This window comes from Pinus tabuliformis, chromosome 4_1 (genome assembly GCF_031772625.1).
Source record: "Pinus tabuliformis cultivar Carrire ecotype Pingquan chromosome 4_1, CPIR1, whole genome shotgun sequence".
Classification (NCBI taxonomy): domain Eukaryota; kingdom Viridiplantae; phylum Streptophyta; class Pinopsida; order Pinales; family Pinaceae; genus Pinus; species Pinus tabuliformis.
In genome coordinates, this window is record NC_142303.1 from 209,947,990 (window position 1) to 209,964,493 (window position 16,504).

The window sequence follows — 16,504 nt, forward strand, 5'->3', positions numbered from 1 at the left end:
TTATTGGAGATAAAAATGAAGGAGTACAAACAAGGAGGCAACTAGTAGAAAAATATGAGCAAGTTCATATAGCCATTTTGTCACAGATAGAGCCAAAGAACTTTGAGGAGGCAAGTAAAGACAAAAGTTGGATAGATGCTATGAACGAGGAATTAGACCAAATTGAGAAGAACAAGACTTGGGAACTAACACCAAGACCTGTCGAAAAGAATATCATTGGCACAAAATGGGTATTTAAAAATAAAATGAATGTATAGGGTCAAGTTGTTAGAAGCAAAGCCAGACTTGTGTGTAAGGGTTACTAACAAATAGGAGGACTTGATTATGAAGAGACCGTTGCACCAGTGGCGAGATTAGAGGCAATCATGATGTTTTTGGCCATTGCATGCTACAATGATTTCAAGGTGTATCAAATGGACGTGAAATCTACTTTGCTAAATGGTGATCTTGAGGAAGAAGCCTATATGGAACAACTCGAAGTCTATACCGGGTGTGTTCTCCAAGTATGGCCTTCTAAGACTATTCTTATCTTGGGTTCCCAACCCTCAAAGAATATCGGTCCTCTTGCCTACTCTTGTCTTGGATGCCCTACACATCCTCAAAGAGTATCAGATGCCAGATGATTACCCAATCCTCCCATTCTTTCTTCCCAAGTGAAGACAAGAATGTTGTGTCTATCTTGTGTCTACATTTCCATTCATGGCCTTCATCTAGACTTATGGTTGTTAGTCCTGGTCTAGTGCATGACCCATGAAATGGAAAACACAATTGTCACTCCTTTGTAATCAGGGGTGATCCAAAACTCCCTCTTGATCAGGGACCTATCAGAGCTCCCTCTTAACTGGGGACTCTTTCCTTCATCAACAACTTCTTCTTCGTGGGTCCTTCAGCTGCTTGATCTCCTTCCTTTCTTGATGTCATGAAGTCTTTGTTCGAACTTCTTCTAGGTAGGGCACCATCCATCAATCACTTTCCTCCCTGGTTTGTCATGTCATTGCTTCCTTCGAGGAAAGCGGCTTTCATGTCGTACATACGATTTTCTTGTCATCTTGGCTACTCCTTTGTCATCTTGTCCATGCTTCGGAATATTCTTTTCATGGATGCTTCGTTGTACTTGTTTGTTTACATGTTTTGACCTAGTAGCCCATTATGACTTCATCTAGATATTGCTTCATTTGTTGGATGACTTTTTTATCACGACATCTTTGTAGAGTAGAATCAGTTATTTGCACCCTTTATATCTCCAAGGCCTTCATAGGTGTCAAGGGTCCTTTCTTCCTTTATTAGAGTTGTCTTGCCTTCTTTCGGGAGATATCTTCAAAGTATCTTGTTAGATAGTGATTCTCGGTGATCATGGTGTTCTTCCACATGCTTGATCTCTTTCCTCATTTGCTTCTTATCAGATAGATAGGTCAACTATCTAATGCTTCTTGCGAGAGCATTCCTTCATTGCTTGCTTCCTGGACTTGTCAACATTTCTTTTTGCTTCTTAGTCAACAATCTTACACTCCTTATGTGAGCATATTCTTTTGTTGACCTTCATAGCATTGTAGTACATGCCTTCGAGCATGTCCTTGGTGAAAGAGATTTTTTCATACTTGATCATGTTATAGAACTATTCCCATGACTCAATAATATACAAATGATAACATGACTAAACTTTGATGCATACATACCTCATCTTGATTCTCCTTTGATCATCCTTTGGTGTGGCCCTTCTTGCTTCATCTTAGCTTGCCTGCATATCATCCTTTTCTTGAATCCCATGAATGGGATTCCAATGAGACATCTGCTTTGGTCCATGAACCTTCTTTTGAAGATTCCATCATAGGATCTTAAAGATCCTTGCCTTGCAAATGTTTCCTTTCTTTTGATGATGGAGGTCTTCTAAGATTCTTAATCATGATCAATTTTTCTTTCATCATGGATGAGGTCTTATACTAGGTATGCTTCTTGTACATGAATATCTTGAGCTATATCTGCCATGCTCCTATATTCTAGAAGTCATTTCTACCCATGCATTTTATTCTCATGAAATGCTAGTTTTCTATGTATATCATGCTTCTAGATTCTAGAGGATGTTTCTAGCTATGCAATATTATTTTGTTCCTACATGCTCATATACTACTCAAAAACTTTGAAAGAAGTCTAGAAGTAAAGAGTTTGACCTAGTCATAGTAGAGATCTGGAGGATCTTCCTTCTTTTGCTTCTTTCCTTCTTCTTTCACCTCTTGAGTTATGTGAGCTTCTTCCCTCTTTCTTTTGTTGTTGTTGTCCTCCTTAAACTTAGGACAATTCCTTTTGTAGTGTCCATATTCTTGGCATCCAAAACAATGGATTTTGGACATGTTTTCGTTGTTTGTTCTTCGTGGACCAAATTTGGCAAATTTACCCTTTCTTTTGGCCATGGTAGCAAACACTTGCTCCTTTGATCCCACATCTTCCTTTGCCTTAAGTCTGGTTTTTTCTATTCTGCATAGAGACCACATTTCACTTAGAGTGGTTGCTTCCTTCTTGGCATATATGCTTGATGTGAAGTTTCCCCACTCCTCAGGTAGAGCGTTGAGTACTACAGTTGTCATCTCTCTGTCAAACATGACTTCCCCAAGCTCTTGAAGTTGATTTCTCATTTCAGAAATTTTCGTGAAGCAAGGAGCTATTCCTTCCTTTGTTATCTTCATCTTGTATAATTCATTCCTCAGAGATATTACTTCTCTGGTTGTGGATACCGAGAATAGCTCTACTAGCTTATCATAAATTTATTTTGATGTCTCAAACTTGGAGACATAAGGAATGAGAGAGTCTTTGATTGATTCTATCATAATCCTTTGAGCTCTTGTCTCATCCTTATTGTACTTGGCTAAGGCTTGAGTTTGTTCCTTAGCAGGGACAGTGATATTCCCTTTGACATGTTCAAGGAGTTCATTCTCCTTGAGAAGTAGATTAGTGCTCTTCTTCCATGCAAGAAAGTTATTGGTGACTACCAATTTATTGCTTTCCTTGCAAAAAGACATTGATGTATATTAAGAAGGGGACATGTACTTACTTGATAGATTTTGAGATGTAATCATGAGAAATTAGTCAGTTACGACTACCTCTCATGGAAATGGTCATACGTGAATGACTTACTTAACGCAGTTGAATCCCAAAAAATGATATCTAATATAATGCACTGCGTAAACCCCCATACTTAAATTCAAAAAGAGTCAAGGGATCTCTACTTGAATGGTTCATGAGGCACAATACTTGCTAAGGTTTTGCAAATGGGGTAGCAAGCTAAGTGGGCTTGATTGTGGGGAAAACTCCACTGTTAAGCACGCTTGAGCCAGAGGAGTTCTGGGATGGGTGACCTCCTAGGAAGTCCTGGTTATCGGGTGCAAGCCCCGGAAGTGATGATTGATGCTATGTGATTCATTTCACTAGTTTCAATCCCACTTCTTCACCCCTGTGAGCATCACCCGATGCAATGAGTGCTAAGTGAACTATTCAAAAAATCATGAGAAATTAGTCAGTTACGACTACCTCTCATGGAAATGGTCATACGTGAATGACTTACTTAACGCAGTTGAATCCCAAAAAATGATATCTAATGTAATGGATTTGTTTCCTCCTTGAAGACTTGATGGCTTACCTTCCTAGGATCTTGATGTACTTCAAGTTGCCTTCTTCAAGTGGACTTGCTTGATGATGAGATTTGCTTGATGACTTGGAGCGTGATGTAGGTCCTGCTTCAATCTGCTCTTCTTTGTAGGTGCCTTTATGTAAGGCTTTTCTTCTTGCTATGTAGACCTCCTTGATGAATGATGGATTGTAGACCCTTCTTGTCCTTGAAGTGATTGAGACTTCTAGGCTTGATGCTTCAACTTTGTAGGTGCTTCTCCTTGATGAGTGTTCTTGAGTTGCCCTTTCCTTGATGTGTTAACCTCTCTCTGATATCATGTTGAAGAATCTAGGGCAAAGTAGTGTAGTGTGATTCTTCGTTACTTGATAATAATTTGTGGAGTATTTTTACTTTTCCTTATTAGCTTATTCTTCTTCTTCTTATTATTAGTGCATATGTGTGTACTTCATCAAATTGCTACCAAAATATAAAAACCAGAACACAAGATATTGGCTCTTTGCCAGGGCCAAAACCTCTTTTCTCTTGAGAGGAAAACCCTTTAGTGAATTTCTCTTATTGAAGCTTCTATTGATCAATGTCGAGCCCTAGACCCTTGACAAAGAGATCCTCTTAGCAAAAGTCATGTCTTCACTCCTTTCTGCACCATATACCCCGACACTTCTTTCGGCACTTTATTTTCCTGTACTCCGTCCTCCTTCCGACACTTCGTTCTTCTACTCCTTGGTAGTAGGCTCTCTTATACTAGTTCTAGAAGAGACTCTAATCTTTGATCCTTAGTGAGATCTTTCACCAAGAGTATACCTTCTTTCTCTTGACCCAATCGAGCTTCTTCTTGATGTATAGTGCAAACTTGATATAGTGGTACTGCAACCCTACCTTCTCACACATGTGGGAGGTTTCCTTTAAGCTTTTAGATCCTTTTTCCTTTACTAGAGAGACCCTCTTCTTCGCTTGAGTATGAGGCCTAATAGGCCTAAGTCATTAGCCCAAACAAGGAATATATAACTGTGATCTCACTGCTGATATAGCCGCAGACTATCCTTCATTTCCTCGCATGTGTGACTGTGTATACCCTAGAAAACAATCCCTCAATCTTCGTTGTTCTTCCTCCTTTACTTCGCTGCCCTAGTAGACCCTTTACCTCGGCTTCCTTCGTTCTTCTTGTCCTCTTTTTCTTGCGGATTTCAGAGCTAAATTGGTGCGTTGTATTTGGAGTGGACAACCTCTATAAATAGAGGATTGTCCCTCCATTTAGGCCGACTAGTCACCTTGTTTGTAGGCCGACTTTGAGGGTTGTTTTGGAGGCTGATTTGTTGAGCAGACTTCAGATAGTTTCCATGGTGGTGTAGCATGCTTGAAGGAGCTTTTGATGATGCCATTGTATAGGAGTAGACTTGACTTTGCTTGGAGGTTATCCCTTTGACTTAAATATATATTTATACGTGGTGTAACATGCCCTTAAGGCCTTCAACATTTTCTTTTGACTATTTGACTCATCTATAGCACTTTGACATGTGCTAGACCTATTTCAATGAGAAAGAAACTCATTGACATATATTATAAAAATAATATTTCTTTTCTTGAATAAGTACAAATATCAAAAGTACATCTATGAAGACCGAACCTAGTTATACTTCCTTCAACACATCCATTAAATGGTAGGTGGTATATGGAATAATGATGAAATGGAGTGCGACATTAGGGGAAGGCTCCAAGCCACATGCCACAATACAAGGATAGCGAAAATAGGGGAAGCGCACACTTGGGTATATGAGTGTAGGAGGGAGCAATTGTGGTACATGAGTTACCCCAACCATTGTTTTTCCACCCTTCATATGCCTTTTGCCTTTTATAGATTTTTCTTTTGTAACTGCTAGTGGCTCTAGGGGATGAGAGTATGATATGTAGGATATAGCAGTGAATACCCCCATATGGTGGGCCAGTTCATCTCCCACCATGGGTTGGGACAATTATGGGTTCCCAAATGATGTAAGGGGCCCTATGAACCAGGGTGAGGACCATGATGATAGGAGTAGAGCTCATATTTGGCTTTTGCCCATGTGCTAAATTTGTATGTCCCCGCCATCTTTTGCATTTTAGGGTACATTTCCTGTTGAGAGTGGCCAAATTATGCTTTTTCTTTTCCTTTAGCTGCATCAACCTCTGGCTCATCGTTCCAAGCCCGACCCAAGGTGTGGACAAGGGGAGGGGGAGGCTAACTCCTTATGGACCCAATGGACAAATGTGGACCTAAATAGGAAATATGGTGAATGGAGTTATAATGAGCCTAGGGGAGTGATGTTTATGGTGTCGGGAAGTGGGACCACGCAACCAAAATCGAGGTTTCCCATGTAGTGCCACCCCTAAAGCTAGTAGCCAATAGCGGAGATCCTAGAGGACTAGGATATAAGGTTAACCATCAATTTGGATAGAGGAGACAAGAGTACAAACCAAGCCCACTCTTTCCACCAAATCCCCCACTAATCCATGCCCCAAGTGTCCATGATAAGTAACCAAAAATACCCAACTACACAATGAAAAGCCATACCTTCGGGTTTAGAAGGCCCACCTTCAAACATACGATCATAATAGATGGGCGAGGGAGCATATGGCTAGCTCAGGTGGCAGAGATAATGGCACATCGAGCTATTTGGTGACTGCAAGGGGTTGTTGGTTGTCGGTTGAGGACCATCTAGGAGAAAAAATTTCTCCTATGTATACTACCCACCGGTGTTGAGTAACAAGACTCTTGGTCATGGGGCATAGGGATGTTGGTGGCGTGGACAAGGTAGTGGCAACAACAATGGAAAAGGCAGAGAAAGCAGTGTCGAGTATGTTATAGTGGCAGCGCCAACGGACCTAGATGGTGGTTGTAGCTGTTGTTGTCGGGCTGCAATACTTTTTTAAATTATATTATGTTATGTTACGTTATATATATATATATATATATATATATATATATATATATATATATATCTATGTATGTATGTATAATCCTTTTTTTATTTTCAGTTTTTGAATCCTTTGTTTTTTATTAATTTTTTTTAATTTATTTATAATATATATATTATTATTTTTTCCTGACATTATATATATATATATATAATGTATGAATGAGAATATGGCTAGTTACAAATGAGGTTCCCATATATATACCTAGGTGGGTGCCCTTGCACGAATGATCATGTCCTTATAGACGTGCTTTTTCAATATACTAATCATTATTACTACTAATTATTAATTATTTATATTCATAATAGTAACCAAGTCACTTTTCTTTAATTTATGATGAAAATACCTAAAAAAGTTTGCTTAAAGCGCTCAAGAAGGCTAGTAGGTCACAAGTCGGCCTAAAGACAATTTTATAAATAAAATGCCATAAGTCCTCCACACACGTTGGATGAAAAGTTGTCCAACATGATGTCATCCTCCATAAGTAAAGTGGGAAAGTGGGTCTAAGAGTGCTTCTCACTCGAAGGGACATCATCAAAATGAATGGGTGTATCTCTAAGTAACATTTCCACATTCATGATGTCATCATCAAGGAGGCTTGTGTCACCCTCTTAGGGCATTCATGGGTGACGTGGTACCCTTAGGAACAATGTTACCTCAAAAGGGTGTGTACTAGCCCTCTCAAAGCATCTCTAGTGACCTCCATCTTCATTTGGGCTCTAAGACGAGGCAATACCAATCAAGTAGTTATAAGGCTAGCCCGGGGGCGTCTTGGGTTGTCAGGGAACACTCAATCAAGCTAATGTCTTGGCTTCTTAGCTCAATGTTTTAGGATTTGGAGGAGTAGAAGGGGCCATACAACCATGTGGGGGCTCCTCAAGGCCCAATGTGATCTTTGGAGGGGCAATGTTGGGGCTGCAATGTCATAGTTGGGCTAGACATCCTCCTCAATGTCGTGGAAAGGTATCAACCCATCCCTCAAGGGACATCCAATGTATCTATATGAGTCCACTTGGAACATACCCTCAAGATCAAGTGAGATCAACATCATTAGGGACAAAAACCATTTAAGTATCATAGTGGGACCATATTCAACGCCAGGGGCACAAAAATAATTCACACAAACCTTGCCTTCAAATATCTTTCTAGTTGATGATTTGTAGTCAAGTTACCATACTTATGTTAGGGATGATTATGAAAATAGCCCTATCAAGTGCTTCCAACCCACAAGAGGAAGGTCATTTCATAGGTAGGCCCATCACTCCATAGATTCATGTGATAAATGTGGTTATGGAGTGGGAAACACTTAAAGGTGTTGAAGGAAATGTAACTAGGTTTGGTCTTCATAAATGTACTTTTGATATTTGTACTTAATCAAGAAAAGAAATATTATTTTTATAATATATGTCAATGAGTTTCTTCCTCATTGAAATAGATCTGGCACATGTTAAGTGCTATAGGTGAGTTAAATAGTCAAAAAGAAATATTGAAGGCCTTAAGGGCATGTTACACCAACAAAGAAGCCATCCAAAGTAAGACAACAAGTCGGCCGCCAAGCAATCCTCAAGTCGGCCTTCTAGTCGGCCTAAAGGGAGGGACAATCCTCTATGTATAGAGGCTGTCCTCTCCACTATAACACACTCACTTACCTCTGAAATCAGCGAAGTAAATGAGCAAGTAAAGGGTGAAAAAGAGATGAGAAAGGGAGCCTCTAGTGCACCAACGAAGGAAGGAAGAACACTGAACCTTAAAGGACTGTTTCTAGGGCAACATACAGTCACACGTGTGAGAAAAAGGAAGGTTGCTTGCGGTCATATCAACAGAAACCCACAGTTGGCATATCTCTCTAATTAGGCTAGTAATCTAGGCCTAAAAGGCCCTCCCAATCAAGCGAAGGAGGACACTCAAGCGAAGGAGGAAAAGATCTTACCATATCAAGTAAATCAACACACGTGCGAGAATTTAGGGCTGCAGGACAATCATATCAAGTTGGCACCTACACCTTGAAGAAGGAGCTCATTTGGTCAAGAAGGAAGGGATCATCACAAGAAAAGGGACTCATCAAAAGGTGTCTCTTCTAGAGCAAGTGCAACAAGGTCTATCAACAGTTGAAAGAAGAACGAAGTGCCGGAAGAAGGAAGACGATTCACGAAGTGTCGAAAGGAGAAGGAGAAAGTGTTGAGGAAACAAAGTGCCAGAAGGACATGAATTGTGCTTAGACGATATTCAAATCAGGGTTCTAGGGTTTGGCATTGATCAATAAGAAGCTTCAATAAGAGAAAGTTACTAAAGGGTTTTCCTCTCAAGAGAAGAGAGGTTTTGGCCCTGGCAGAGAGCCAACATCTTGTGTTCTTGTTCTTATGTTTTGGTAGTAGTTTGATGAAGTACACACAGATGCATTAATAAGAAGAAGATTAAGCTAACAAGAAAAAGTAAAAAGACTCCACAAATTGTTATCAAGTAACGAAGAATCACACTCCACTTATTTTCCCTAGATTCTTCAACACAAGGAAGATGCCACAATCATGGTACCAACTAAAAAGGTCCAACATCTTAAGTATAATGATGATAAGAGGAAGCAATCATGGAGGCATGAAGTACTCCTTTCCTTAGCCTGTTTTTTCCATCTCTCTTGTGCACTTTTTACTTTAATGTTTTTTCTTCTTTCTTTCTTGCAGAGCTTGGATAGCTAACTTGCTTTATGCTTCTCCAATACCCCATAAAGATGTAGCAATTTATCTCTCGCCGTGATTGGGACATTTACAAGTTCCTATATTTAGATAGAGCATGAAATACTTAGGAACTGGGTAATGGCTAATGAGGGGGTTAGAGCTCATAGTAGGCTTTTCCCCATTTGCTTATTACATGTCCCAACCATATTTAACATTTCTCATTTTCTTTAATTTTTGGCTTCATATGCTTTTATCTTTCCTTTAGCTACATCAATCTCTTAGGCAAAAGTTTATAGGATCTGAGTCAGAGATGAGGATATAGGGTGCCAGTCCTAATGACCAATGACAATCAACCCAAAGAATGAAAATCAATATAAGGGAGAGATGGGAGGTGTTGAGTATGGATTGCCTTGGGCACACTATATCAATCAATGCCTCCTACTAGTGCCCCTCCTAAATAGTGGAAGAAAAGGGCCTCAGAGGAAGTCACATTAGACTAGGTGCAAAAAATAATCTCTTAGGTGATGTATGGGAACAAGGGTACAATCAAGAGTGGTCAATCATCTAGCTTGACCTGTGATCCATATTAGCATGCCATTAAAATTAAATGAAAGCACATGATTACAGAAATGGTTAGTGTACCTTTTGATAGATGACCCCCCTTCCTTCAAGAGGTATGGTAGATGGGAGAGAGCATTGATCAAAGCATAGGTGGAGAGCTCGGAAGTAAAGCCACTATCTGCGGATAATCATGGGGCTGCTAGCATGTCTTGTTGACCAAAGGGGAGAATTTTTTTTCTCCTAGGGGTTATCCACTTTTGGTGGATAACAATACCCTTCCTCGAAACCAAATCATATTAAAAAAAATGTCTATTGTTTGACTTTATTAGCTATGTTGTTTTTCTTATTACATAACATGTATATTTTGTTATACCCTTGAAACCAAGTTATAGAACATGTCTTTGAAGGGCCTCATGTCTGTGTCATGTGTGTTGGACATGTGACATGCTAGGGCACATGTCCTAAAACAAGATGTGTGTGAAATACGTGCTGGAAATGTGCCCTAGATGTGTCCCAACACATTTGATGCCAAAACACAAAGAGATTTGCTGGAGGATTAAAAAGTGTTTCCTAATGATACAAGCTTGGGTAGCAATGTTGAGTTGGCATTAGCCAACTTGGATCTTAATGAATTAGTGCTAGAGTTGGTCACTTTTGACAAGGTGATCCTCTCGAGGGGTCATCTTCGACACTAGTAGATGCAGATCTTGGATTAGATACAGAGGAAGAGTAGGAGGAGAGAGCAATTGTAATAGTGGTGATTTTAATGTTTTTGACATGGAGGAGGACTACTAAGAGTGATGGGCTATGAGATTCTTCCATCTATGGTTCTAGTGTACAACTGATTTTGTATTTTCCATTGGTGTTCCCACCTATAGTATCAGTGAGTTGGTATCTATGCAATACATTTTGATTTTGATGATGCCAAATGACTTTGTGAGAAAATGCAGTTTATGGTTCTAACTTCTAAACTCCTATTTTATGACGTGTTTAATATTCTAATGTTTTGTGTGTTTGATCATCATTGATGTAGTCACTAGTTGTATCAGTAATTTGTAAATGTTTTAATTTCTAAAAGATTGGATCTTCACGTCTATATTTCACTTTTGCATTTGTAATTTTTTTATAATATGTGGGTGTGTATCTCCACTATCTCCTATTTTCAGTGTCAACGTGTCCCATGTCAAATTCTCATATCCATGTGGTCTTTGTGTCCTGTGTCCAAGTGTAATCTGACTTAGCTTGAAACTTTAAAGTTTTAAACCCATTTTTTTGGAAATGCAAGCTCAAACCGACACATGCTTTTCTGTAATAAATATAAACCCATTTTTTCCATTTTTTTTGAAAATGCAAGCTCAAACCAACAGATGCATTGTCGTAATCTTGGAATACAAAGAATACACAAATAATATACCCTCACATAATATTCAAATTGTGGGGATAGCTTGAAATTTTTATACAAATTGTTTTGCGCCCACAAGCTAAAGGGATGCTTACTATTTCTTAAGTTTTGACTAGTGAGCAAGCTGTATCTTAAAATGTTTCCTATGGAGGGTTGTATAGCAAGCCGTTATATGATAAATCCATGTTCCAGTTTGGGAAGTTAAAGCGGGCTTGATGTTCCTTTAGAAATATGTTGAATGCTTTAAAAATAGATATTCGTAAAGTTTGCTTTGAATCTTCTCTAGAAGATTGCTGGGTAGGCCCCCTAACATGAGAAAACAACAAAAGTTTCCAAAATGAGAACAATTTTAGAAATTCTTCAATGAGAACAATAAGTGTGTATGGATAGACAGATAACATTTGAGATACTAAAACATTAAATCTTTAACTCGAGCAATCTGCCATTAGTTCCAAGGACAGTATATGATAATAAATTATGATGTTGAAGCTATAAACAAAGACTTTAGCACATGTCGGGTCCAGCATTATGTTTACCTGGAAATGAGAGTTGTGAGAATTTACAATTGATAGGAAATGCCAGAGCAGCCTATGGTCAAACAACTCCCTACTTGGCTGCTCATCTGTGCTGGTCTTAATGGTGACAAATTATGGTATACCAGTAATAGTTTAACGAAAGTTTACTTGGTTCAATCCTTCGCTTGTATTGAAGATCACTCCCCTTTTTGTACCAGGAACAGTTTTTATGTTGTATTTAAGACATTTTGGGGCAATCCAAAAATTGGAATGGAACATTGTATCATGCTGAATTCCTCAAACACCACTCAAGATGGTCTCCTACAATTATGTCACTTCTGATGTAATATAATTTTATTTATTTATTGATAGAAATAACAATTTAACATGAGAAATAATTTAGAAAAGTAGTAGACAAGTACCCTATATAAATTAGAACTTGCATTCTAAGAAAACAAGACAGCTACGTCAGCAAGCATCGAGATCAAACTCATCTTTCTCTTAATTGGAACTATGGGCAGAGGGGAGACTGACAGGACTAATGAACTTGAAAAATACCCTACTGCACATGTAAGAGGAAGCCCCTACAACATCTAGAGTGTTAAACTCATAGAGAATTTGTAGGGTTTTTGGAGGCCTTCCCTCCATTTGTGTCTATTTTATTTTTTCCTTCCATGTTTTTAGTTTTCCTTTACCCACTTTTTTTGAGTGCTTGCGGACTGCTGTTGGGCCCATGGTGTTGAAATTCAATTGGAATGTTGAATTTCTAGTCATGATCATTGATAATTACTTGTGAAAGTCATATATGATTTTCTTTTAGCATTTACTTCATTCAATTGGGTCATCAAGCAATTATACATTTAATTATGCATGTAGAGATCACAACGCACAAAAAGAGAAGAAACACCAGAAATTAGGCCAGAGGCTAGGTCAAAACCCACAAGGGGAAAAACCAGCAATCCTCTCCTTATAGAATCTTTGTCAACAAGAGAAATCCAAGTCATAAATGAACTGACCAGTAGTAATTAGATGATCACTCTCCAAATGCCAAGCCAACCCTCCAAGACTTCCAGAATAAGGTGCCTTAAATTGTCCATGATTCAATCTGCAAGGAGGTCTGCTTCAGTCTTCCATAAGGGCCGAATTTTGCCTTCTGATTCAGATCATGTCACAGAGATAATTCATATCATTCCACAGATACGTCATTCCACAAGTATACTTTGCGTTGTTCCTTATAGATACTGCCTCAGACTTCGCTATCTTCCACAGAGAGATGTGTTCCTCAGAAAGCTCGCATAACCACAGAGAAGTGTGCCTCAGAAGGCTCACATAACCATAGAGAAGTGTGCCTTAGACATCCAAAGTTCTCTTCCACAGAAGCTGCGAGTTAGTTTCCAAATTGGTGGAATGATATTGCCAATATATAGTTGTTTGTCCATGCGAAAGGACACATCTCTTGGGCAGACCGACTTGACCATTTGGGGTCTGACCAAAAAGACACTTAAAACTTGATTTTTCTTTTCTTTTTGCAAATATACAAATTTTCCTTTCTTTGAGCATGAAACCCATGCTACAATTAAAATTATTTTATGACCCAAGCATATTAAATATGCTTTAATAAATTTACGAATGACAGAAATACATTATGAAGACCAATACTAGTTACAAAACGCTACAGGTCCCTTGTGCTCCATGGTTTGCAAGCTATTTCTTGGGAAGTGTCACAGAAATATTCTAGAAACATTTTGAAACCCAAAAATGTTTCAAGACACATTTTTGGCCCTTTTTACAGATATTTCTTGCCTGCTTCCATTTCCAGGATGTTTCCGGCCAAGCAGTATTGAGACATTTGAATTTAATCACTGTGCGTCATGATTGATCCAATGTTTTTGCACCACAACATAATCACTTTAACTTTTGGTTCACCAAGTGGATTCCTCATGGTCATTGCTTTCTTTTGATGAAATTCTTTTAAAGAGCTTATTATTTCAAGCTTCTTTTCCCATACTCGATATCTGGAATAAAATTGTGTAATCTGTCACTAGAGAGATTAGACTTTTGGGTAATAGCAATGGTGTTGTGATTTCATGCCATTGTTACTTGTGATGCAGACTAATGCAGCGGTTTATCAAGATGTTTTTGGGTGCATTCCAAATGATATGATTACTTCTAGGTAAGAATACTTATATTCTAAATACCTTTTACTCCTGGATTTTCCTGGCTTACCTTCACTGCTTGTGGGAACTTGTGCAGAATAGGTTAATTATACTTGAATTTTGGCAGGTATGCTTTCAGACAACAAATGGCAAAGCAGAAGGAAAAGCTTGGGCACACAACCATTGACTTAGGGATCGCTCCCGATAAACTTGAAGATTATGAAAATGGTAATTATAAAGGAACAGATGCTCATGAAACATTGCTGAAAACATGCAAGGGTCATCTAGTTTCTTTTCCCTTGCAATTCATGTCTAATGAAGACCTGCGACCGGTATTCAATGAAAGTGAATATTATGCATCCCCACAAGTTTTTCACTAATTGTACAATATATGGGGATGGAAAAGGCATAACTATTTTAACCCCATTAACTTATTTTTCGGAAATAAATTATTCCCTCCCTAATTAACTGTATTTGTAATAGAGGTACCCAAACAAGTTTACTAATCTTAAAAGTTAATTCTTTTAACTTTTATCGAAGAAGCTCTTTATATTGCAGGGTGGGATATTTTAAAACCTGATCATTTTTAAGAAAACTTGAACCCGGATTTGGATCACGAACAGCATTTTATATAACTGGTTTGAGTTGTGGTTGACTCTGTCACTCAGTTGTACAGAAGGTATCCATTGTTTCCTTCCTTTTTCATTCAAGGAGTGAATACGATACTTGAATGCCATCATGTATAAGTATTTGTCCTTGATATTCATGTTACCTTGTTTTTCTACTTTAGATTTCTTCCCATATACACTGCTTATAGCCTTGTATGTAAATGATGTGGAAAATGCACTCCACCCAGATATTATACTAACCTGTATGACATTACAAACTACCTTGAACTTGATACTCCATGAGGGTGGCGTCATGTTTATGTATGTCTATATTTTTGGCAAAGATGTGCCACACTGCACTTTATTTTTTATTTCATGCACTTATTGTCAAATTATATTTATCAGTCTCACCACTTCCAAGAATTTACATAATTTCTCTATTTCTTTAATGTGCACTTCAAATGGCCCACAGGTTGTAGTTCAATTGGTGATCACCTTGTTATGAAGTAATATGTATAGTATGAGATTCAAAGTTCAAAGCCCCGTGGGTTAGACCCAGTGTTTTTAAAACCGGAACCGGTGACCGGACCGGTCCACCTAATGAACCGGTTTACCGACCGGAACCGGTCTAACCGGGACTGGTTTGGTCTAAACGAACCGGTTTTAAAAAAATACATTAAATAATTAATTTTTAATGAAACAAAACTATTTTTAAGATGTAAAACCATGATTCCAAGCCAATAGAGACAAAATATGCAAAGTTTGCTCATTTATATACCATGCAAAGGTGATTATATCAAAATGGCACCGAGTGCAATACATATCATCGACAAAATAGCAAAATACATAAGAAATGAGGCTCTAAATGGCCTATAAAGTCCAAAAACAATGCTGCAAGCTATGAGGCCATTGGCCTACTACAAGTCTACAGTGTACACATGATCAATCATCAAGTCCATCAGCACTACTAGACACAGGATCATCATCAGGAGCTACATAGACATCATCTGGTTCAGAGTCTGAGGATGCCTCAGCCTGATCTGCAACCTCAGTATCAATGCCACCAATGACATCAAGGAGAGTACACAAGAATTTGCTCAACAATAAGCTCAGTTATGTATGATGTACATTACTACATCCAACATTTAGCAGGTAAACTTGGAAGGCAGTACAAGACTCCCCAAGTCTAAAGATATGCAGACTAAGTCTGCAGGGGTCTTCAGTTTCCTTTACAATCAATCAATTCACACATTCATTGCTGCTCTATGACTGCTGCCTACTGCTATTCTCACTGCATCTTCCTTTTGCACTTCTTGCTCCCTCTATGCAACTGTTCACTGCTCCCACTGATCCAACTCTCCACTAACACTGCTGTCACTTGCTTACTTGTAATACCAGGTTACTGCCATCAAGAGGATTACTGTGTCATTGCCACTTTCACTGTCCATACTACAGATCTGAAACACTGTAATATCATAGGCAGATAATCCTTCGAATTTGAGAGCAGAAACTAGCATTTCACAATCCAATTTTAACATTTGCTGAGGAACCAAGCTAAGGCCAAGAGGTAAAAACTAACCAGCATAACAGCTGACCAGGTATTCAAAAATGTTAACTATGGTAAAACCTGCTTTGCATGCACCTAGATCCCCAAGCATTTAGCTGTCCAACCATAGCAGCTGTTATCAACAATGCGGAGTATAAATACTCTCAAGTAACAAGAAAAGAATATTGGGAACAATATTTACCTGTGACAATGTGAAAATAATATTTATGCTTGCTGCGAAGACGACATAGTTATCAGAGTAAAACACTACTTAACATATATACTATAGGACAGGTGGCACTGAACTAATTTTATGCATTACATAATTTCAATGGATCGACGGAATTTATCTTGCTTCCCTTGAGCACACCTCATCAATCTCAGCTTCATGAAGAAAGATGGTTTCTACAGTAAGCACAGAATTCACAGAGCTGAGTTCCAATATTCATCCATCTCAACCAGGTGTCAAG

At 38.5% G+C, this 16,504-nt stretch overlaps 1 protein-coding gene across 2 annotated transcripts in view; it reads left to right on the forward strand.

Annotated features, from left to right (window-relative positions):
• PLDP1 (phospholipase D P1) overlaps positions 1-14,664 on the forward strand; it is a 349,866-nt gene extending 335,202 nt beyond the window's left edge. For both annotated transcript variants that reach the window (XM_089419470.1, XM_089419468.1), the window contains 2 exons: positions 13,836-13,897; positions 14,008-14,664. In XM_089419470.1, the coding sequence (XP_089275596.1) occupies positions 13,836-13,897; positions 14,008-14,260 (315 nt within the window). In that variant the 3' untranslated portion in view covers positions 14,261-14,664. The remainder of the gene's footprint in view (positions 1-13,835; positions 13,898-14,007) is intronic.
• Positions 14,665-16,504: the final 1,840 nt, after the last annotated feature.